The following is a 22,534-nucleotide window of genomic DNA, read 5'->3' as shown; positions in this document are numbered from 1 at the left end:
AATCAAGATGTCGTGTTTTTCTTGTCTCCATACTGTCACTGTCATGTTCATCCCCTGCTGGTTACACGCCGCTACTGAAGACCAACCCTTCACAATGGTGACAATGCTTGACGCCCATTTTCCCAAAGATAAACTTTTTTTCACCGGGGATCATTCTGTCCAAACATGGATGCAATTCATCACATTGTGTCCCTTTTCATCCATCTGAATTCAAGGATTTATTGTCACCTCACCCAAAGTTACTGCCCTTTATCCCCTTCCTTAGAAATTTGTAAAAAGTGTGCTGGCAAAAGAGATGGAACTGCTAATCCAGGCAGCTTTGTGATCATGCTATGTTTATGGCTGAGGTGAATCCGGGGGCAAGCTGCAGAGGTGTGGCATTGAAGAAACAGGGCAGGGAACATTGTCGTTGCCACTTTGGGTCTGTTTCTTCATCGTCTTAGTTCAGACTGAGAATGAGATCTTTCTCCAGACTGGTTCCATGTAGAGCAATGCTTTCGATTTCAGTCGATAGAGTGCAGTCTGGTGAACAAAATATTACTGAGAAGTCAATTTCACCAAGTGTGAAAAAGTGAAGGTTACCGGTTTCTTCAACACACACCTTTAATGTCTTTGTTGGAGTGATCTATTTACCATTTTGGCTCATAAAGAACGAGGGCTAGTTTCTGTCTCTGCCGATCAGTTGTCTGTGTATCCCTGGATTTATCCTTTTCTTGGCACGATCCTTGTCCTGTGAATTCAAGACGATGCTCTAAAAAACATATCTAATATAATGATATTGGTTTGTCTTTTCAGATGTAAAATTACCTCAGTAAAATGTGCTTGTGGGAACAGGGACATCTTTTGGTGCCAGCATGTTGTGGCGCTCTCTTTGTACAGAATACGCAAACCTGTCAGCGTCCAGCTGCGGGTACCTATATCAGGTAAGTCTGAGGTTGTCTTTGATTTTTAGTAATGAGAGAGACATTATTATTGTTGTGTGGTATCATAAAATGTACCCCTGCTTTAACTTCTCTGAGTTCAACTGGAAGCTTCAAGGTTTTGCACAGTTCCAACATTTTGCAAGCTTCACACAGTTTTGATATGGTCATCACCATGGGAGTAGAAATGAGCTGCATGAATTCTTGATTCTTAACCTATGGCGTGTCTAGATGCTCTTTATGTTACTGGATGGGTTATTTCTCTGACTATAGTGTGAAAATCAGAAATAGTTCCTCAGCGCAAACACAGAACTCTAGTGTTAACCAGGATTGTTGCCCCGTGCCTACAAGCAGTGGCAGAAGATGAAGACGAAGAAGGAAATTCAATAGAGCCTACCTATAGTTAGAAATTTGACCTTACAAAGCAGTGGAAACACTGCACCCGCCCTGTGGCCAAAATGCAGCCATCTTTCATTTCATAATCAATTGCTGCCAAATCTATTTGCAAGTGGCAAATTTGCAGTTCCGTTTATGGCCTGAACAACAATTACCAAATAGGGAGTCTGGTTACACACCAACAAAGATTTGATAAAATTAGGAAGTGTTGAAATATGGTAATGGTTTGTCGGTGAAAAGAGACCAGGCTGACCAACTGTTGACCATCAGACAAAAATGCATTCTCAATGCCCTGTGTGCGTCGGAAATAAACTCGAGATGACTTGGGTTCATTGAAGTGATAGCCAGTGGTGATCATCTCCTTTTGGTTGCTTTGTCTGAAATGCTTGACTTACCCAAGGTGATAGTAGGGGGTAGTCCACCATGAAAGAAATCATGGAACATGGTTGAAAAGTTTGATAGAATTTGGTTAGTCTGACTGTTTCCTGACACACTTTATCACACTTACGAATTTCCATTCTTTAAAGATAGACAGTGGTTCCCTTTATTCCCTTAAACTGCCTGGCAAACAAAATTGAGAAACGGTCAGCTTGAAAAATCTTCGGCAATGGATCAGTAGATAATGTTCCTCATTCCCATCTTCCCATCATTTTAAATGTCAATTTCTGCATTTCAGAAACATTATTACAAATGAGTCGAGAACAGTTACAAAAGTTTGCACAGTACTTGATCGCTGAACACCATACCGATGTATTACCCACGGCACAAAAGTTAGCTGATGAGATTCTGCAAGCACGGTCTGCTATCAATCAACTTCCTGGTAAGTACAAGTTCAAGGTCGTTCTGTTTCATTGTCAAGGTCATTCAATTCCAGGTTCAAGGCCATTCGTTTCCAGGTTCAAGGCCATTGGGCACTCTGGACAGGTTGTTGTCTTTGCTGTTTTCATCAAACTTTGCTTAGATTAGATGGAAGACTTTCGGGTCATCCAAGTTCACCCCAGCTTAATACAGTATTAAGAATATTGATTGTGTAGACAAAGCTTCTTTTATTTCCCAGTGCCTCCCCACGTTCCTTCTTTCTCATCGCAGATCCTTTCATCCGTCTTGCCCAACCTTGTGTTCTGCATTGATGAGGTAACGCTAGCTTGAGCGATCCAATCGACCGCCCTGCTCTCACCATGGCGACTGCATTGTTGTCGCACGTCCTCACCAATCACCTCATTGTCTCATGGAATCGACTCTCTGTCGATGAACGCTTTACATTTTGTTTTATTACCAAGGACTTGTCATATTGATGAGATCGAGATTTGAACCAAGCTATCCCGTACAGCCTTTGTTCCCTAAGCATCAACATTTGCATGACAGGCTACAATTTGTAGCCAGCTAGCTACCTAGCTTTGTTTCTATGACAAAGGCATGTCGCCAGCAGGTATTAATGGACGAGATAAACTGATTGCTGCATTTAGGTGCAGTCAAATATTGCACATCATTTCCTACATGCGCTGGTGAACTTCTCAAATGAGGAAAATTATGATGGATTTGAAACCTTTGGTAACTCCCTGTGGGACTTCGAGGACTGCCCAGTCGTATGCCACGAGCAGTCATCCAGTTCAGTTGGTTATCCGGTTTTGTGCCGGTAAATTTGATGAAGCTTTGGAAAGAATTCTTTCCCGTGGGACTGTATGGTCTTGATCATGGTTAAATAGCTTTAGTTTTATGTCTTGCACGAACAATGGGGATGAAATGTGGCTTATGGCAAAAAATTGATCTTCACTTTTGTGATGGTAAGGAAAAAAAGGTCGGATATGTTCCACTAGAGTACTGGTCTTAGGTCATTCTGAACTCCAGGAGTTGATGATTTGTTGGATTGTCTCAATCCTTATTCCCTCCATGAACTAAGAATCCGCTGGAGGAGTGTATCTCAAATCCAGGGTACAAGATTGCTCTACGCATGTAATTGAGAGTGCCCCCCTGGGCTTGCAACTTAGTTGAATCTGTACTGTAGTGCACTGCCAAGGACAATTCCTGGAGCATGCAACTTTGGTTGATGCTGTCCCCGGCTTACAGTCATTACTCCAGGCTTAACTGGGTCGATAATGGTAGATTGCGTCCACTTGATTCTTTCTCCTGTTACCCGAACCAATCTGGTGAAAGCCACAATAGTTTCCTTAAGGCATTACCATCTGTCTTAAGAATTCCATGACAAAGCTCTATTCTATTGCTATTGTTTATTTCAATGTTGCAGAGTAGCTTCTTTTGACTGCAGTGTCGTGTATTAGCTGCTATATGCAGCATTAGTCAACATTAGCATGCAGTATTCATCCATGCTTTGTAAAAATAGTGTTGTCCACTTCTGATTCTTTCCAGTGCTGAATATGCAGCTTAGCGAAGCTATTGTTGCATGATTTTGCTGAGATTGTCAAGGTTTTGTGCGTATTGCAACGGTTTTCGATATGTTGGTGGGAAGTTAGATCAGTTAGTAGACAACGTGTCCCTGGACTATTAGCGCGGATGGGTCCTGGATAACTGTCCTTGGAGACAGTTCGTCCCGATGGACGTACGTTTCCACTTCAAGTAGGAATCAGAAAGACTAAAAATGAAATACCCAGAATCTTCTTGTAGTTTTAGAATGATTCTTGCTTAGGACAAGGACTCGGGTCACAGTGTTGAAGAAAAACCAGACAGGACAGTTGATACTGACTGCATGACTTTTCAGCTGCCAGGCTTAGATTCTCCAGTCTAGTCCATTCCCACAGTCTGCCAGGATTCACTGTTATTCTTTGTTCCGAATACCATGTTACCTGCCGACTCACATGACATGCAAACTTCAGCATTAGCCTGACAAATGTTCCACGCTTTCCCTAATGGCTGAGACTTGGCCAATTTGTCTTTATCACGGTACAGAAACAAGACAGGTAGACCAGTTTACGGCAGTTAGAATGAAAACAAATGGCAGAGATAGGGCAATATTCTGTCCCAAATCCGCCGTACAATTTATATAGCGATTTCATGCATTAGTGAGAATTCATGGCATGCGCTTTGAGGGTATACTCTTGGTGGTCTCATGAATATTCATGAATCTTACCAACGGCTCTAAAATTATCCGCTGCCTTCGCAGTTCCTTATGACGAAAATTTGTGAGTGTTTTCTTTACCCAAGTGTACACGTCAGCTGCTTGGAGTTATTTATTTTCTGACTCTCCGTGGTCATAGCCCGCAATATCAGCTCAGCGGGCATCGGATTTGGACTCTTTCTGTTATTTCAGCTTTTGGCTATCTGTTCATTGTTCGATAGCAAACACCAAGGGTATTTTTCCCGTTGCCCTGAGAGTTGCGAATAGTCTTCCCTGGAATAAAAATATGTTCCTGTCTGCCAAACCGGTTTCTTGGCTTGGTTTGTCAATATGTTTTGGCCATAGGGAGTAGGATTAATATTTGCTTGAGTTTTATACGATTTTTTATCACTTTATGGAATGAAATAATCAGTTACTTTCAATGAAATTGAAGAATTCGCTGAGAAATTGGTTGTGGCAGGTTTGGACATGACCTGCAGAATGGGACACAACGCAGATTGGGGAGAAAGACCATAGTGCACTGTTTCTGAAGGTCAGGAAATATGACAAATCACAATATGCAAAAGTGTGCAAACTTTTGATACGTTGCTTCTGGAAAGCAATTACTTAGTTATACAGTATAAGGTAATTTTAAAACCTGTTCACTTCAGGTTAATGAAATTGTGCCTTTTCCACATCTAATTCAATATTCTACCCCACTTTCTAAAACAAGTTTCCTTTATGTTCCAGAAGGACCGGTTGAAGATTGTCCATTCTTGGAGAAAGATGGATGTTGTTTTTCTCCTGTGTAGATGCAAAGTAATGAATATTTATTCAATATATTTATAACTTCTGATGGCTCAATCGTAAATAAAATTTACCGTCATTTAAATATTACTCCCATATATTCCTGACTTTATTTCATCCCAGCCTGCCTGGTCATTTTGTCCTCCATCATTTATGCCCGAGCTCACAATCAAGAAATCGAAGCATTTTGCCATACAGAGCTAGACGGAAGGCTAGCCTATCAAAGGTTTACACGTCCTTTCATAACGAGCATTACCATTTGTTAGCACGCAGTCAAGTCGTAAGAAAATTGAATTGATATGAGGTAGCTTTTGAATGCGGAGGAAATCGCAGCATTGGTGATGTAAATGAAACTTCCCTTGGACCACTTAGCGTTCTAAGGTGCCATTTCAGAAGGACTGATGCGGTTTGCTTGATAAGATCATGACATTAGCTCCAGTTTGCTGGACAGAGTTCAATTTATAATCATTCCTGTTTATTTGCAACGTATCTGAAATAGTAAATGTTGCATAAGATCTTAAGTTGACTAGTTGATATTCCTATAGATGGGAGAAAATCGACCACAGTCGTCTCTTTGGAAGGGATAGACAGTTTCATGCTCGCTGCACCCTCAAGGGTGGCTCAGGCAATTGCCAACCTCATCTGTGTTTCAGTGCCTTTGTTGGAAATTATCTCTACTACAATGTATGTTCACAAACTCAAAATAGCTTCTTTTGGCAATGTTTGTCACATTTATTGGTCATTCCCAGAAAGAGCTAGATCATGTATGTGGTAAGTCTGAGTCACATTATCGACAGTCTCTACCACATTGCCTGTACCCTATTCCTGTTCCACTGTGTCACTTGGCAGAGTCATGAGGTGGTTGCATTCATCTGTTGCTCAAGGCATTGATTACATCACTCAGCGGTGTCAGATTTGGATGACGGTGTCAACACGCTAAGTCATGGTGGCTTTTCACGTGCTTCCTTGAGTCACTGAACACTCATCCCCCAAAAAACGTGCCTCCACACTATTTTCCATTTATCAGGGATGCTGGAAGGAATAATTGTTCTTCACCAAATATTGACTTTCTGTTGTGACTCAAGTGAAGAAATACTTGACCGAATCTCTTGCTCCGCATCTCTGGTGCTCTGAGCTGATGGAGATCATCTTTCTCCCACTGGAAACCCAGGCTGGCATGGACTGCTCTCCATACAGCTTACCCCAACAAAACAACCCATTCCTTTGCGCAGTCGGCAGATGTCAAACATTCACATCCATTTCTTTATTTGCTCCTCCATTCTTTACGTCTGCTCTGTGATTTTGTTGAAATCCCCTCCCCGAAGACAGCCTTTGCATCTCACCATATTGGTGTTTGCTCCCTCATTCTTGACGTCTGCCACCAAAGCACTGCCTCGACTCATGGTCGTTCATGTTCACTGTCCTGTTAATAAAACATCGCCATCCTACGGCTGAGTTTTAGAAATTGATTCCTCTCTTTGTTTCCTGCGTACGAATGGCCCAGTGCCTTTGGCGAGCTTTCAGAAACTGAAGGATGCTCTGCGAGGCAGACGCAACTGCCTTGCTTGCAAGAACATCTTATGTTTCTCAGTCATCAATAGAACAGTATGAGTCTGCTACTCTGGCTGTAGTGGGCTAGTAATTACGTCCCTTGGTTGTGGTTGCCTTTGACCATTCACTGCCCATTTTGAGACTTAAGGGTTCCCTCCTATTTGTTTTACCTTCTTTGTCCCAAGTGTGTATTTTGGGAATTGTTCTTGCGATAAGGTCAGGCTGTCATCCCTAATTATTGCAGTAATCAAGTCCAATCGTGTTGAAAGAATGACTCATTTGGTTGAGCCAGGGGTGCAGGAGATGAGGAGTATCATCTTTTGGTGCGTTGCTTTTCTCCCGGCAGGTGCCTACCCCTGAAGGGCACAGGATGAACGTGAGACAATGACAGTTTCTGTCAGGCCATTTGCTCATTATTTCTACAGGACAGATCAAAGCAGTACCTATCTTTCCAGGGATTCGACGAAACCAGATACGCTTTTGATTTGTTGCTCAGCGGCGTTTGAGCTCATGAATGCAACCACAGGACGTTATAAAGAAAATTTGAGGATATGAACATCTCTTTTGTTTTCATCTTTTCTCGTGGAAGAAATTATTGCCAATTGGCGTTCATTACAACGTGATCATAATTTAGTTGAATTTCATTGTAATTGTTACAATTTTCTATGATCATAGCCATTCAACCTGTCAGTCGGGACGTTCCCTCAAGATTGCCGTATTCTATCAGATTTCACGAACGATTGATAATCTTGCTTTAGGCCTTGCAAACTGTTCATCTATTTGAGATGCAGCTTTGCATTTTGAGTGTTAAGGTTAAGTCATTGGTTCCTTTTGGGACAATGCCCGGTAGCTTTCAGAAGTCAGGAATGCAAAGCATTAAGTTGTCTCTCTGGTCCCGTGTGGTGATACATGTAGTTCCTTTAGCTCTTTGGCGAATGGACCCATTGTGAACACACTTCATCCTATTCCCTGTGAAAATCCAGTCTGCTTCTGGTATTGATATCTCTAGTGTTGTAGTGAGAACATATGATGCTGAAGGCACTGCCATCACCATTCATATCCATCTCAAAAGTTCAAATTGGCTATAAATGACATACCAAATTGAGGTTTACATGCAGTCAGATATAATTCAAGCCTTAAAAAATGCGTAGCCAAATTAAATTTGTCACCATATTTCATCATATAAATCCCATTTCTAGAAATCCAATCCAATTTTCATTTCCAGTTGTAATACGGAAAAAATATGGGCCGGGATGTTTGTCAGCTGGTCCCCTGCCTCTTCTGTAATGCCTTCTGTATATTTCTATGTGCTGAATATACATGTATGCTCGCGATTCAGATCTGGAAATTTGATTTTATGGAATTCTTGCGAGGGTGAAGGAGCTGTGTAGCATTGTATTGAAAAATCTTGTCGCATGTTTGAAGGAAACCATCCTTGCCCATTTTCAGAGGAGAAGCCATGTTTTCACGAACATGTAGGCTCACAAAACTTTTAAGTTGTACAGTAGTTTTGAGAATAAACATATCTGTTTGAATTCCCCAAAATGTTGTGAAAAACATAGTTTTCCATCTCGTTTCTAACAAGGGCAGGTTTGTTGTTGGCTACGTTCCCCATGACCTTTATGTTCTTACGTTCTGTGGAACCATTTCTTGTGGAGACCATGCTTCCCAAAAGACCCAGAGAATCCTTAAAAAGCTGATATCGATCTGTCAACATCGGGGCATCAGATTGCATCCCTCATGAATGCTCATCACAATGCGTTTTAATTTCTCTTTGTCCTTATCTCGTCCTGTGATCCGATTCGTTAACACAGTTTGCCGACGCCTAATATGAACTGCACTCGAAGGAGAACAGTCTCGGTGCAGTCGTAAATTACTCCTTACGCTGTGTTAGAAAGTTTACGACAAAGCAACTCTCCGGGCCCAGATCATTGCAGTGATCTCATTGGTGTATGCAGCAAATGCTTCGACGAGAAACTACAGACATCATAATGTGAACAGAGAATTATCCGCTTTACTCGCATTTATTTTTCACTCGTAAGAGAGAACAGATGAAACAACGCAATTTTATTACAAACGCGAATGAAATATTATTGGTTGCATTGTATTACGCTGTCTCATCAATAATCCCAGCTCGATGCTGCACGACAGATTTGGATAAATACGGCGTACTGACAAGCGATGTTGTCGTTGTACGTGTATTTATCTTGCACATGGTAAGAAAGCAAAATAACGAGTCTATGGGTTTTATAGATCGTTCCAGTGTGCGTGCATATTCCTGACACTAGTCTATACTCAATCATTGTAAATGGAGCCCAACCATATATTATACGCCAAGCGAAATGATAAGAGGCCGATTACCCGTCCTGCTTTTCTAAGGGTCTGTCACGGCGCCATAGAAAACTGTTGGGGCATTTTATTTGAATAATATTCTTTACCCATAGGACATGGCTAAGATGATTTTAGTTTTCATTAAATCTGATGTATCGTTTGCAGCGTGGATAAAGAAGCGTTGCTGTGGATACGACCTTGACCTTGTCGTCGATGTGGACCCCGCTGTGAGGACACTTGGATGTCATTCTGTCAAACCACTCTCTGAACAATGCTTGTCAACTTGCATCAATTAACGAATCCTTGATGCTCATTTTCTTCGCTACAGATTTCTGTAATTTGCGAAATGGTGATTTTGTTGCCTGAAAAAGGCTGATTTGGCATGAGTTGCGCGGCACCCTGCTATATTAGGATTTCACATCAAACGATCAAAGCAAGGTAGCATTTTTGTCGTGGACCGTACAATTTGTAAACCGCCGGTTATGGGTATCCCAGCATGCAGTATAATCTTCATTGATAATTCTGTGCCTGGCATTTGATATGATATTTTAAACCGAGCTCAGGGTACCTGAAAGTTCATTGATTATTTTGACAATCAAGCATGCATAAACAATTAGATATTTGATTGTTTCCTCTAATCCACAGTCAGCGATGCGATCCGCCCTTGCCATTGTTCTGGCCGATGGTCTGTTGAGCGAGGCGGGTTGCCAAATTGATCCTATTACTGGGATAACGTTGATTTATGACCTGCATCATCCCCTGATTTAGTGCTAAATCTATTTAACACTTCATGACCCATAATGACCTTGTATTTCGGGACAGTTCCAGGTTTAAACAATCATCCACGTATCAACTGAAATGAGCAAGCAACGAGGAAAAAAGCTAAATTAGGGTAGTCAGTGATAGCATTCCCACGACAAGATTATGCCAATATGAATGGACCAACTTTCAAAAAAAATCAAGCCAGTTTGAATGACCATTTTACTTGACTTTCGGTCCATGACACTGACCCTCAGGTTGGCCGGCATCCACACCCTCAGATTCGACGGGTTCTCTCTATGAAAACAGTTGTCCTGATAATAACTACAGCCCCTTATCTCTGACAGCACCTGAACAATTTCCCTCATATACTCACATGTTCATTTATGGTCATTGTTCTTTCAATCACCATCTCATTTCCATGTTCTACTTATCCCAGTTTGATATACTAGATTGGCGATTATGGTCAAGTTATTGTCCACGGTCGCAATGGTTCCCAAAGCTGATTCAATAGCAGCCACATGTGTGTATGTACATTTAACCATTTTAAGGCAATTTTATGTAGTATATTGAATATCATAAGGCTAATACTGCATACATTTTCCAAAGATTACAGGGTGTATCATGTAAAATGCAATGACAGACGACTTCCTCTTCATTACTCGGGGTTGGGCAGTTTAACATGTAAGGGGAAAGATTAGGGTAAAGTCCTTGCTCAAGATAGATCGAAGCTGGGGTACCTGAGCTGCCCCGATATCTCAACATGCTTATAACAAAAGGGCTCCGTACTAATTCTTGGAGAGCATGCAATTCTGGGGGAAATTCGGATGCAAACCACTGCTTGTCTTGAATCGAGCTACATATACAATAAGGATGGGATCCCAGGTACATCCTGCCCAGACAACGATTTTTGGCTCATGCCAGCTTCGTGAAAAGTCTATTCATATTTGGGTTAATCAAATTCACTATATAGTCCGGAGAACTCTTTTCATTCAGATGTATGAATCTGGAAACTTTCTGAGTGAATCTCAGTATGTTATTTTCTTTTAAACCTTGATAGTTATACGGAAAAAAGCATTATGTTATTGCTGCAAACTGCATATTATGTGCACATATTGTGGCATATTGAACTTAGTCTAGACCCTTTAGCTACATGTATAGGTCAATGACTGCATGGATCAGAAAAAGTAATAGCCAAATACACTGCAGTAACAGCGTTAATGATACAAATAGGCTAATTCGAAATGAAGTTATGGTCCTGGAGCCATGATTGCGTTGAAAAGTCATTACTTGGCTTTTGCTTATTGCTGATTGTTAATAACGAGAGGGCTTCTCGACTAAATCACAGACTGGTCGTCGCACGTTGTGAGCCCTTGTATCCTAATTTGAGGGGAACCTGGTAATTGGCATATTATGCAGAGGTTGGCCAGTTGTGTTATTTGTTATAGTTAACTCAGAAATCTGAAAGAAACTTTGTCTCATTTTGTTGCAGTTCTTGGTAATTTTTATACTACATGTATCTAGCCGAAATCTTTAGCCTTTGAGCCATATTTTATCGCTAGAGAGTCCCATGGTTGAATAGTACATCTTGTAGCAGTTCTGTATTATTAAATAAATTGGATATGTATGAGGAATAAGCATTGTTTAGTTGCAAAAAGTCTTCACTCATTAAAAGCCAAAACTATTGCAACAAAAAAGCGCCTTGTTTTATGATCAAGTTTCAACGGTATGACATCACAGCCTGGCCTTTGTAAGTTTTTTTTCCATTTCAAAGCAATAAAACTTGAGACACCATATCTTGTTTGATATACAAGGATGTAAAGAATGTGTGGAAGTTTTTCCATTCTTTATCAATATTTGACTTGCGATTGTGTTATGAGAGAGAGCCAGGTGACATGAAATTTATATAAAATTGATCATGCTAAGCCAATTGTTGCTGCCTGGTTTTTGGATGGTCAGTTTTTTTGGCTTGGGGGGGAGTAGGGTTGATACAGTATGTCATGAATTGTAGTCTTCAGCAGGCATTACTCTCGATCTCTTCATTATGAGGAAAAATGACCCGCTTTGAGATGGTATTTTGAAATAATAGTCGATTCGCTCATTTCGTCGACCAAACAAAGGTTTCAGATGTCTGTGAACAAGGCTTATACTGGCTGCGCATATTTATTCAATGCTTGATTAGAATATTGTTTCTGTTTGACCGTATGTTCAAATCTAATGAAACTTTAGAATGGTCTGTCAATGAAATATGGCGGCTTTTTCAATATTTGAGTGTTTGCGTATATTCATCATGTGATGGTCAAACAATAACATGTTTGATGGAGGGTGCACAGCTGATACTTGGACCATTCATCAGGTCTTGGGACATTACCCCTATTTTGCAGGGCGTGCAGCTGACATCGGGAATAATTCAAACTTATTTGAATTAGAATTTCGATATAACAATCCCTTCCGTGTTGTGTGCTGATGTGCACAACTGATGATATAAGTTATTGATGGCCGTGGGCAATAACAGCATCCTACACCGGAGGGTGCACCGGCCTTAGGGGAGCCTGTGTGATGATTTCAGGACATGTGGCCAAACCTATGCTAGTTTTTTCCTGTGTTACAGGTATGTGAACCATAACATGTGTTCATCATCTAAAATTGTTGAGCATTGTCCGTATGAAACCGATAATTGCGGTCGTAATTTATGACTAAATTGAAATGTTCGATATGCATATATCATAGACCTATAGTATGCTCTGCCAGAGCAGTAACATGCTGCAGCAATTTCTTGACTTACATCTGTGCAGCTTTATCATCCTAAGGTTGTGTTTTGCTAAGGTTCCAGTCAAGATCCTGTTCCCCATCCTCTTCTGTAGCGTGACTGAAACATTTCAGAAAAACCGTTGAAATTAGGCTACTGGCATCAGTCATCAGAGCAGCAGAGCATCATGATTTAGCACACCCACAGTACCGATTAACGATATACTGATTTAAAGATCGAAATATTTCTTCCTCGGCGATCGAGCCAAATCTTATGCATGATATACCAGACACTAAACCTTGTGTTGAATATTTCATGTCAACCACTGAAGAGCTGTGGGAATGTGTGGCAGTCTGACCTTCAAGAAGATCTGCTTTCAGTCGTTCGGCGGGAAAGCCATGGGACATCAAACCATAATGCTAAAATTCTGAAAAAATGATTCTGTGAAAATTGCATGTCTCGTCTGTTTTGTAAACTCTGTTCGTCATGATTTTGGCACTGAGGTGGATGAACAAAGTTGCTTTCATCATTAGCGTTCGTTCCATGAATATTCGAAGGATCCTTTGGCCACATAAAATGACACAGCAGTTTGTCTTATGTTTGAGACAGCTTATTGGTCTTATGCTAATATATTGTCACCTCCAATACTGATGTGGACTCATCTAGCATCACGTGCTATAGGAATATTGTGCTTTCCAACGGAAAAGTTAAGTCCATTGCCCCATTGCCCTGCAATGAAGCCGTCCTTCTGGTCCTGTGGCGTGAAAGCTAATAAATCCTGTTGTGCGTTTGGCTCGAAAATCCCATTTTCACTGTGTACAGTGTTCGTGCTGATGTACTTCGAGTACCTCTGAGTCAAACCCCTGGCAGCTGTGGCACAATTTCACGGCCTAAAACTTCTGGAAGTAAAGTTTGACCATGTGCAAATCTCCGTCCTGGGTGCACTGCAGAGAATCGTTTGACCGCAGTGTGCCCCGAGTCAGACTCACTCTAATTGTTCCATGTAGGACCTCATGGCTGATTATTTTCCCCCTGCCTACCACTACTCACTTTATCAGAAGCCCCATATTGCTCCGCTGACAGGAGAACTTCTTTGTTTTATTGTTGGATAATGTTGATTGATGAGTACGCCGGCAGGTAGATTGTCTGCAGAGGGTTCCAATTCGTTGTGCGCGCTCGAGATCGTGTGTCGCCGGATGCAGCGCCTTGTTAGCTCCAGATCTACGCTGTTGTTAGCTCTCGATTGCTTATCGAAGGTTATGGATCCTTGTTAGCTCCGGCTCCGTAGATTGTGTACTGATGGCTCAAATCCATTGCTAGCTCTGTACATTGTACGCTGGGGATTTGAATTTGTTGATTTTGTGCGCGGAGCAAAGGATCGGACATCGACTTGAGTTATCGACTGAATTCAAATTAAGCTTTGTATTGTTCTATTTACTTGATGTCGATTTCATGTCATGACGTGGAGCAGAAGATGGATGGGTTGTATATAAAACCGGGATGGAACATTGGGATGTCTGTATGTTTTCAGTTGTCCAACTCTTCTTTTATAGAAGAACAGATCGGCCAGTACATTGTATTTTTCTCTCCATGAAGAGAAACAAGGACAGAAAATGATATAATGAGGAAGGACATGAAGCTGCCGTGGAGCCGGTTGCCCCTGTTATGTAGCGTCATGGTTGCGCTGTCCCTAGACAATAGTCGATTCCGGTGGCTGCTGCTAGCCTTTACCTTGGTGATTTGTATTCTCCGTAGAACAATACACCTGCCAATGTCGACTGTTCTCCATTATGACATACATCACTGAATACGGTCATTATCATAACCAGGCTCGACCATAAATTATACTATGGATGACATCCGAATGCTTTCTCTTAAATCTGCTGCACTAATTTGAAAAGATATGCATTCATCTTTTGAGTGTATTATGGGATATCACGAACACGAATTAGGATTCGCTGATCTGCACTCATTACACTCAGATTGATGATTTGATGAATAGGTTAATAGCATTATGGCCTTTTGCAAGGCACTTCACAATAAGGCATCTCATTGAGCAAGTGTAAATGGCATAAACATCACTGCAAGACTGTGCCCACAGTCCAGGGAGGTGACTTATGGTCAGAGCTGTTCATGACATGTTTGAAACTGTTCGCCCAAGCCCATGCAGTTCAGTTGAGTTGCCAAATCAGTCATGGAGATGATTATTGTCAACTGAAATATTGTTGTAGAAACTTCGATACTCAAATAAAACTTGTTTTGTTGAAAATTCTCAACACCAGATGATATAGAATCCTCTATGTAGGGACCCGTATTATCTGATTATCTGTATCAAATATACCTCCCAATGTTTGATGCTGTATTGATAGAAAAGGCATGTCAGGTTGCATAGGTTTAATGCGCATTGATACCAGATACAACATTTGACAAAAAGAAATCCATATCGGCCCTTGGGGCAGTCATTTTTAACAAAATGACACTAGCCCATGGCTATATGGAACTAAATTTATGCTATTGCCATTGTGTATTGCAATACCAATGGCAGTATTTGAATTTGATGACATAGCTTGGAGTAAGAAGGCATCTTGTGTCACTGCATCAGCTACTTCTAGAAGCCCGTCAGTAGTCCCTGTGTACTCATCATTCTTTGAGACGGAAATTTCATCAAATGTGTGACACTTTAGATGACATCATCTGACCAAAATAGCTGGACGGCTTGTAGGAAATGGAGAAGAAGGACATTGTTCTTGGTTCAACATGAAGGAGGTGCTGTGGTCTGATGTCTTGGATGCTTGGCTAGCGGTCAAGAGGTTCATGCTTCAAACTCGTCCTCAATTGGTGTGAGACTCTCGGCAGTTCTCTAGGCTGAAATTCTCAAATAAGTCTCACTCCATGTGGCCCAAGTAACCCTTCTTCCAAGCCTTCCTGCTATTTTACAAATCACAATGATCACTGATCAACGGTGTCCAATATGCATTGTTAGAAATGCACTGAACGGCTCCGAATTCATCAAACACGGCTATTGTTTCTATCGATGCCATATTGGGACATGTTACATCAATGTAGTGCCCTTGTTTTCCCTCCGTACACAAATCCTTTGAATGCCGACTCCACCGTGGTTATGCTAGATGAATAATGTATCGTGAGCGCGTATGGAACCCCGAGCCTGAAATGTATTCCTGGGAACAAAGACAATTACTATAGCAATCTTTTTATCATCAATCGGTCATCACTTGATGAGGCGGCGACTAAAGGGATACCTTCTTCGTGTTGTGCGCCAGATGCCGTAATTGTCTCCACGAAGACGTACCCTATGTTTTGGCCCATTAGTTACGTGTGAGGGAGCGCTCAGTGTTATCTCATTACCTCGCTTGCATGGAAGTCAGGGTTATTGGATTGCATTCTGTGCAGATCTACTTTAGCATGAACATATTCAGTTGTCCTTGATTGCTTCTCCGATAATGTCGAAAAAAATGTTTGCCAGACTACATTCATTGGTTGCAGCGAGGTAGCATGTGCGCTAGACAGGTTCATGCACACCAAGACCTCGAATTGAAGTATGATAGCATGTACACCAGACAACATGAATGTTCATGTTTATCAATACGGTTGGTCGCGTTGTGGTAGTATGTGAGCTAGACTATATTGATGTATTTCTAGACTGTTGGTCACAGTATTGAGTTGGACTGAATAAAATCATGTATTGACTGATTGAAGGATCCTATATGTAGTCTCTGCTGGCATGCATGTGTAGCTTGTTGGTAGGCTAAACTGAAAGGGAATGAATGTGACCTTGCCTCCCCATGATGATGGAATGGACTGATGGAATGCAGACTGTAGAATATGAGGCTGTTCATGGTATTGATGATTCCCTAAGAAGTGAGGGCACACATCGTTCATAAGCGATAGTGCTGGTGTGGCTCTGGTCCCTCCATGCTCATTGATCAAGAATGGCACTGGATGCAGCATACATGCAAGCATACTGTGGATGACATTATGTTAGTTAGCATACAATACTATGCTATGAATGTGAGTTCAGCCATAACAGCAGACCTGTCAGAGAACTTGAGACATTGGTATGCATGTACTATAGAAGGCTTGCTTGCTTGGGTGGACGGAGAAGTGGATTTGCTGTGAATCATATGTCTTTGTCACTCTGTACCAGACCGGAAGATAAAGAATGATATCCCAGGTGACTGAGAGTGAGACCTAACACCAACCAGACAGGTAGATAGATGCTACAACAAGTCTTTGTAGACATTGTTGGGGCGGTTTGGCTGTCTTTTCGAATCTAGTAGCTCCCAAAAATTGTGTATGAGACACATACGAATCTCCGTTGTACGAAAGTGCCACCTGATAACTATCAAGTGATATACCATACATGGAATCTCTATTCACTAGTGATATGCTGGTACAATCTGGTAGAAACCCACAGGTGCCATGCAACTCTATAGATAAAACTGACAATCACATCCAATAAAGTATAGAAATTTGGGAAAAGGACCTCACGAACTTTTGACATGAGTTCATGAATTGGTACATAGCAAAGACCGGCAAGTGGCTGAATCTGAATGGGGAGTGAAATCCAATAAACCATTTGACCTAGTTGCTTCAAAAGGCCCAATTGCGGATGATTATCCATCTCCTTGGAAAGTTTAGTCATTCCTTTTTGTCAGATTTGACAATCCTCCTTGAGATTTTAAAATACCTCTGGTATTCATTGAAATGAATGGGGTGCTTCCTCTTTTCAAGGAAAGGCATGTGTTTACGAGTTTTGGATGTCACGATTGCCATCATGTGTGCATGGAAACGTGTCCATTCCAGTCCGTCCATGAAACTGAGATAAAACGGAAAGATAATCGTAAAATTTGAACTGAGGAAGTTATCAGAAGTGAAATGACCATGAGAGACAATTGTTGTGAATGCCATGGAAATGGCGATTTTCTCTATAGCAATATCAGGTGTCCTCAAACAGTGACTGTAACTCTGAAAAGATGCAGCTTGTGATAGGACTTTATAGTGACTAAGACAGTTATAAAATTAAAAAGACAACAACTCTAATAGGAATATAGATGTAGCCTAACATCACCCCAAGTCGATGCTCAGCTCCCAACTTAATATATCCACTTTCTACCAAGTGAACCCAGTTTGATCTAGCTTTGGACACATCCTCGTAGACAAAATACGTGGCCTCTTGACCTGTTGTTCCCCTGATTCTATGCAGGGTCACCCTCTAGATCACGTGAGGAAGCAGTTCGATCAGTACTCCCTTGGCAGCTGGTCGATCTGAGCACCGTACTGCTGGGTAGAAAACGATACTTCATAGATCATGGCACATATGCAAGCTTCCATATATGCAAGCTACTGGTATTGGTGTATGCTTCTGCAAGCTTTCATATATGTACTTGAGCTACATTGGTGTGTACTGTCGTGTTACCATTATTAGAGGCACATCCATGCAGAATTATCTATCACCCCTCTAATTTATGGTAACATTGATAGATTACATGCCGGGCATATTTGCGTATATTAGTGTATTATCGATACTAAACACCCTCAGTTTCTTTTATGTCTCGCCCACTGGGTACGGATGTGCCCCATTTGGAGTAATTTCCATACCATACCTCTAAGGTATTACTCTTTATCATTCATTCATGTTCCTCCGAGGTATACACTATAGTCACTATATATCACCCATGTTCTTCTGAATTCAACTAATTATGGCTCCCATTGGAAGTAATTAAATTTACATAAAATATGATGATTTTGGATCAAGATAATATGGTGCTGTACTTTACTTGTCCCATTGAATCTCATTAGCTGTAAATTATCCTCCAGTCTGCCTCACAATAAAATAATTTACGGTCCCTGTGTCATTTCCCTGAATAATTTGTGCTGCTCGTGGGCCTGGAATATTAAAAAAACCCACAATATTATCTAAGACCGTATTGGTCCACGGAGGACTGATAAGGCGTGACATTTGCAACTTGGTCACTTTTATAAATGAGAGGCCTAAAAATGCCAAAGGCTTTTCATCCCAAGACGAGATATATCTGTTTTTTTTGCTATTTTAGGAAAACGTTTTCGATCATAAAACATGTTCTGTTGGCCTGAAAGCTCCGAGTCTGAAATTTGGAGGACAGATGATTCATCAATATATCAGCAATGCCAGCCAGGCTTTACTGACCTTCCACTCAGCAGTCACCCTGGTATAAACATGGCCATTGTTCTTTGACAAGTATTATGTGTATTGTTTACATTATTGGCAGAACACTTGAAAAAACACTGAAAAAATCTGTTTTTGAGTGGAGGGCATTCAGTTGTCCTGAAGTCTAACTGATTTTGCCCATTTTCAATACACCTTGCCAGTTTGTCGATACACTGTAACTTAGATGACAACATTCAATTGCAAAATAAGTAGGTTTTGAATGGTCATTGTCGGTTGGACCAAATTTATCTCGGGATATGATTAGTTCAAATTACCTTGGGTATACGTAGCATGATTTCTATAGGACATATGCTGTTTCAATAGCATGTGCTATTGGGGTGTTAATTTCTGTATACATGTAGATCACAAATATCTGATATTGAAAATTTTTGATATCTGCTTGTGACGAAACGCTTAATTGTTTCTAAATTGAAAAATATACCCGAGGTGCTGTTTGCAACAAACAATGAAAATAATTGATGAAATGTATCATTATCTGATGCAACTTTGACTAATTCCTATCATAATTCATATTCCATTGCATTTGATCAGATATCCAATAAATCAAAGGCCAGCCTCAAATGCCAGTTTACAGCGTGGATGAATTATATATCAATTGTTGGTGTCATATTTGGCTGTGTCAAGGGCCTGGTTTCCTTGAGGCCTGTGTAAATTAACCTTTTACTCAAGTCACACCTCTTTCCTATGTACTGTTGTGTTGCATCTTCTTCCAATAAGTTCGATTTGAACCAGGCACTTCCTAGGGGCCCATCGTGACAAGTCTTGGTCTTATGTTCCACCTCTTTTTAATTTGCCATTTTATATCCTTCCAATGAGTTCAATACTTACAAGGCACTTCCTGCAAGCTTTGATATCAGACAGTTTTTACAAAGAGAAATTGAATGTTGGCAATCTGGTTTATATGACTGCATTGGAAATTATAAAATGAATATGGCTCTTACCACTTCTGTTCAAGGACTGACATAAGGGTTCCAAGTGGCGAAAAAATGTGTTTGCAGGACCAGTAAACTTTTGCGACGTCACAATCAAGGACATCATGCAACTGATGATTGTTACATGCTGGAAGATGATCATCATGAAAATGTGATTTTCGGTTCTGCTTTCTCTGTCTTCAGGCCTTGAAAGAAGGTGGTTAAGAGTGGTTATTCTCATACATGTATTGCAAGCTGAAAATCGAAATGAAAGTGAAAGTTCGATGGCAATGAAGGAGAGGAACATCGGTGATTGAAGGAAATGAAACAAATGTCATGTGGATTCAGGGTGTTCACACTTGGTCCATCAAACCCAGAAGTTTGGACCAGCCTGTGAATCAACCCTCTCTTTGCCATTGGCATTGCGAACCAATATCATCATAGAGACATCAAAATTCTGTAAAATTTCTCAAAAATGTTTTATTCTTGTCTACTTGCAGGTGCCCCTGACCCGACTGCTGGTGCTTCTGTAGATGATGATAATAGTTGGCATTTGGATGAGGAACAAGTTCAAGAACAAGTCAAGTCGTATTTGACTCAGGGAGGGTATTACAACTCATCGAATCAGCTGAATTCCATGTTTGCTAAGGTACGTTTCAAAGGAAGCTCAAGTCCTGGGAACCAAGTCGAGCACTTCCTCTACTCTTGTTTTCCCCTTCTGCACAGAGTGGGGTCAAATGAGTAAGAACGATGACAAAATGAGCAAAAACGTATCTGCGGCCGAAAGTATGGCTGAGAAAATTTCAACCTTGTGAAAACCTTGGTGGGACATAATAGTGAGCCTCTCGATGTGCGCGTGTATCGTAATAATTTGCGTCCAAAAATTCATAATCACAGCTGTTTTAGGCAGTTATAAACAATGACTTGTATTAGCTAATGATATTTTGAATTGAAACTGGCACAGCTGGTCAAGTCATTTACTTTCATTTTAAATATACGGTCCTGGATTGTGTAAATATATTGTATCAAAGTCCTGAAATTTGCTGCAATTTTGTTATGGAAGGACATGTTGTAACATGTGTCACATCTGCATTTAGGAGGATATTGTTTGGAGATAATGCAAAAATATATATCAAATGGCTACTAGATTCCAATACAAAATGCTTGACATGAAAAGATGAAATGATTGTGTGTCTTTCTAAATTCTTTGTCTCTTTGGACACGAACTGATATAATCAGGATGTGGCTTTTTAAAGTTGCTGAGCTTTTATAGGTTGATGAATGCCCAGTTGGCCATACATACTGTAGCATATGGCCCATTCAAGGACAGTCAATCACGACACAAATATCAGAAAGTGTTCATTGATAGCTTTCCAACAAATGGTCATGTTTGTAGGTTTACAGATGGTTCCATCAGAAAGTACTGACTGAAAGCTTTTCAACAAATAGCCCTCTCCATAGGTTTATAACTAATGGTACCATTAGAAAGTGCTCATTGAAAGCTTCTGAACCATTGGTCATGAATAATTCCAAATGGAACCATCAGAAAGTGCTCACTGAGAGCTTTCAATCAAATGGTCATGTCGATTGGTTTACAAATTGTACCATTAGAAAGTCATCATTCAGAGCTTTCTACCAATGTTCATGTAGATAGGTTTTGAGAATTCTGCACTTGGCAATGGTACACCATGCTTTAAGTTTAGTATTTGTTCATTTCTCCTTTAATTTCAAAGATATGCAAATTTGTACCTTCCAGGTGCGAGAGATGCTAAAGGCAAGAGATTCCAATGGTGCTCGGATGTTGACGCTGATTACTGAACAGTTCTTAGCTGATCCTAGACTAGTCTTATGGAAGTCACAGGGAACGCCCATGACAGAGAAATGTAGACAACTCTGGGACGAATTAGGTAGCTAGAGTTGTTCATGAGAAGTTCTGAAAAATTATAATTTTGTGAAATGAATTTCTGTGTATACCTTAGACATATGTAATGGCAGAGTGAGATGTGAAAATGAGATTGTTGCAGAACTGCAAACTAAGCCGTATTGATTGCTTTTGAATAATGAACTTGCCCGACCTGATATCTTTTTGAGTGCTGCAAAATTCAAAGTCTGATGGCCAATATTAAAGACAAAGAAGAAGGCCTGGGCCATAATTGACATCAAATACAAGTTGCAGTGATATCCTACTCGCCATACAAAGCCAAATAAAGAACAAAGCAGAAAATTCAGAGTGATTTGATGATTGATCTCATTTCAGGTGCCCTATGGGTGTGTGTTGTGCTGAATCCAAACTGTACGATGTCAGAGAAAGAGATCTGGCATCATCTCCTGCAGCGGTGGTCAGACATGATCATGTGCCCGTTAGAGGACGCCGACAGCCGGGCGAGTACGAATCATGACAGTCATCACGGGCAGAACAGTGACGACGATAGCTCAGATGAAGACGAGAACGAGCCTGGTAGGTCGCGACACTGTCTGAGAACGGTGCATTTTTAATTTTGGCAGCCCTGATCCTGGAACTGATGAGACTATCAGAGAGGAAGAGGGACAGTTATAGACAGAAATTCTGGCTTAGCTTCCATCACTGATGAGAAGCTTTCTGCTGAACCAAGTTGGGATTATTGCCTTGCTAACTTTGTTACATTTCTATGGGAGTTGAAAAAACCGGAATCTAACTTCCAACTTTACGTGTTGGCGGCCTACTCAACACTATCTTCGAAGTTTTTTTCCCTCTGTTGGTGCCTGGATGAAGTATCGATGTAAAAATACCCAGCCTTTATAGCTCATCATACCAAAAGAGTTTTTTCATCACAAAAGTGCAAATCAATC

At 40.9% G+C, this 22,534-nt stretch overlaps 1 protein-coding gene across 2 annotated transcripts in view; it reads left to right on the top strand.

Moving 5' to 3' along the window:
• The window catches only part of LOC135486085 (zinc finger SWIM domain-containing protein 4-like), a 49,028-nt gene that overhangs the window by 17,702 nt on the left and 8,792 nt on the right, over window positions 1–22,534 (top strand). For both annotated transcript variants that reach the window (XM_064768593.1, XM_064768592.1), the window contains exons 3-7: window positions 796–923; window positions 1,993–2,136; window positions 20,206–20,354; window positions 21,462–21,612; window positions 21,963–22,163. In XM_064768593.1, the coding sequence (XP_064624663.1) occupies window positions 796–923; window positions 1,993–2,136; window positions 20,206–20,354; window positions 21,462–21,612; window positions 21,963–22,163 (773 nt within the window). The remainder of the gene's footprint in view (window positions 1–795; window positions 924–1,992; window positions 2,137–20,205; window positions 20,355–21,461; window positions 21,613–21,962; window positions 22,164–22,534) is intronic.

The sequence above is a fragment of the Lineus longissimus genome, chromosome 4 (genome assembly GCF_910592395.1).
Source record: "Lineus longissimus chromosome 4, tnLinLong1.2, whole genome shotgun sequence".
Classification (NCBI taxonomy): Eukaryota; Metazoa; Nemertea; class Pilidiophora; order Heteronemertea; family Lineidae; genus Lineus; species Lineus longissimus.
The sequence above is the reverse complement of the archived record's forward strand: the minus strand, read 5'-3'. Positions and strand labels throughout refer to the sequence as shown.